The 1765-nt window shown below is 51.6% G+C and overlaps 1 protein-coding gene across 1 annotated transcript in view; it reads left to right on the top strand.

Annotated features, from left to right (window-relative positions):
• Positions 1-235: 235 nt before the first annotated feature.
• Positions 236-1765, top strand: part of VOLCADRAFT_89861 (uncharacterized protein) — a gene marked incomplete at both ends in the record, with an annotated part of 12530 nt that continues 11000 nt past the window's right edge. Inside the window, 3 exons of the mRNA XM_002949479.1 lie at positions 236-246; positions 995-1037; positions 1458-1543. Coding sequence (XP_002949525.1) covers positions 236-246; positions 995-1037; positions 1458-1543 — 140 coding nt within the window. The remainder of the gene's footprint in view (positions 247-994; positions 1038-1457; positions 1544-1765) is intronic.

Genomic DNA, 1765 nt, shown 5'->3' with positions numbered 1-1765 from the left:
GCGCTCGCGCTGCACCGACTCAACCGATTGATACTGTACACCGGTGGTTCAGGTCATTCCATGCTGTACATCGTTCTATCGCTTGTGCTTTTTGCCGGTGCGGCAAGTGCGCAATCGACTGTTAGGTTCCAGAATGGACGAGCACTCGTCAATACCAGCGGCTGGAGTGCATACTACAACGCAAGTTATGAAACTTCTATAACAACGCAGTACATAGACACATGGAACAACATGAATGGCATCACGGTGAGGATCGGTCCTGACTGCTGATTTTGAACTGCCGCCGCAAAACGGGTTTTGCCGTTTTGCGTGCTGTTCCGCTAGCGTCGGGAACTTGTCGCCAGATCTCGAATTTGAGACTAATTCGCCTGTTAACGTTTTTTGATTTGCAGTATTTTTGGGGATCTACGGGCCCGGATTACACATACGCACTCGGCGATGGGAGCCAGGATAAATTCCGAACGCTCCTACGCTTCGCCAACATCCACATGTGGGTGGCCTTTCCCGCGGTACCAACATGGCATTTTTTTAAACCCCTTATAATGAAGCCATCATGATTTGTTTGCCACTCGAACGAACCATCCTACATACCGCGCCAGCCGAGCAATGAAGGGCGTAGATATGGACACATACGATCCCCAAGCCTGCTACCGTTGCATTGCAGCCCGTCAATGAAGCCATCCATCAGCTGACAGCTACAGCGTGCCAGAATACGACATAGTGAAAAGATAACACGTTATTCGGATCCGCATGCTTAGTTTTACAGTGAGCTGTTGAGATTCCTCAACCGGCTTGACTATGACTATTACCACTAACGGAAAGCACACCCGGATGATAATGGAAGTTCGGGGAGTTGAGATGCAGCTCCTCATAGCGTTGCCTGCCGTAACGCATCACCTTGCATGGGTTGAGGCCCAAGGCCCATGGGTTGGCCCTTCCAGTCAATCCAAACGCCGTCACTCATCGCTTGTCCTCTCACACGTGGCACGCGCAGGTTTCTACCCAACAGCTCCATCGTACAATCGGCCGAGCTTACAGTACGTAACATAATCGTGCCGTACCGTACTACAATGTCGTACCGGTAACCATGTGCGAAGTTGACATGCATCCCTTTGCCTGAATCCTGCGCACGGAGTAGCTGGAAAAATGCATAAATCCTGTTAGAGGCACTGAAGCTGTACTGCACGCGTGTCGCTAGCTTGGTTGTTGAGCTCAAGAACTCAGCAGCATGAGGATCGGCGGCGGAGACAGCGAGGGTCATCAAGCACCCTCTCGCATATCCTCGCTCTGTTCCTGCCCCGCAAGCGATCAATTGTGCATGCACGATGCAACCCTTCCGGTCTTCGCACAACCTACCTTCTTTCCTTCCTTCTCACCTTTGCTGCTGCTGTTGCTACTGCGCTTAGTTGCAAGTGCCGTTGTCGACCTACTGCTGCGGCCTCTCATCCCGCCTTCAGGTGACCTTTATCAACTGGCAGGTACCTGTGCTGGTCCAGGCGTGTTTCATGACAAAGCCATGGGACTATACTAAAGTCGGCTCAAGGTAGGTGGGCGATTAGGAGAAAGAAAAAGAAAGATAAAATAATTCTTCGGATTCGTTTTTGGGTACACCATGTGGGCGGGTGGACGCAGTCTGCTGGGGGCGCTTTGCGCTTCTCCCAGTTGTAAACGCCCTGATCATAAGGACCTCCACCAGAACATAGATTACATACATACGGATTACCTCAAGTATCCCCTCGCCTCTGGTGGCGCCACGTCAGCACCT

Source organism: Volvox carteri (genome assembly GCF_000143455.1).
Source record: "Volvox carteri f. nagariensis unplaced genomic scaffold VOLCAscaffold_14, whole genome shotgun sequence".
NCBI lineage: Eukaryota > Viridiplantae > Chlorophyta > Chlorophyceae > Chlamydomonadales > Volvocaceae > Volvox > Volvox carteri.
Note: the sequence above shows the minus strand (reverse complement) of the source record. Positions and strands in the feature narration are given on the sequence as shown.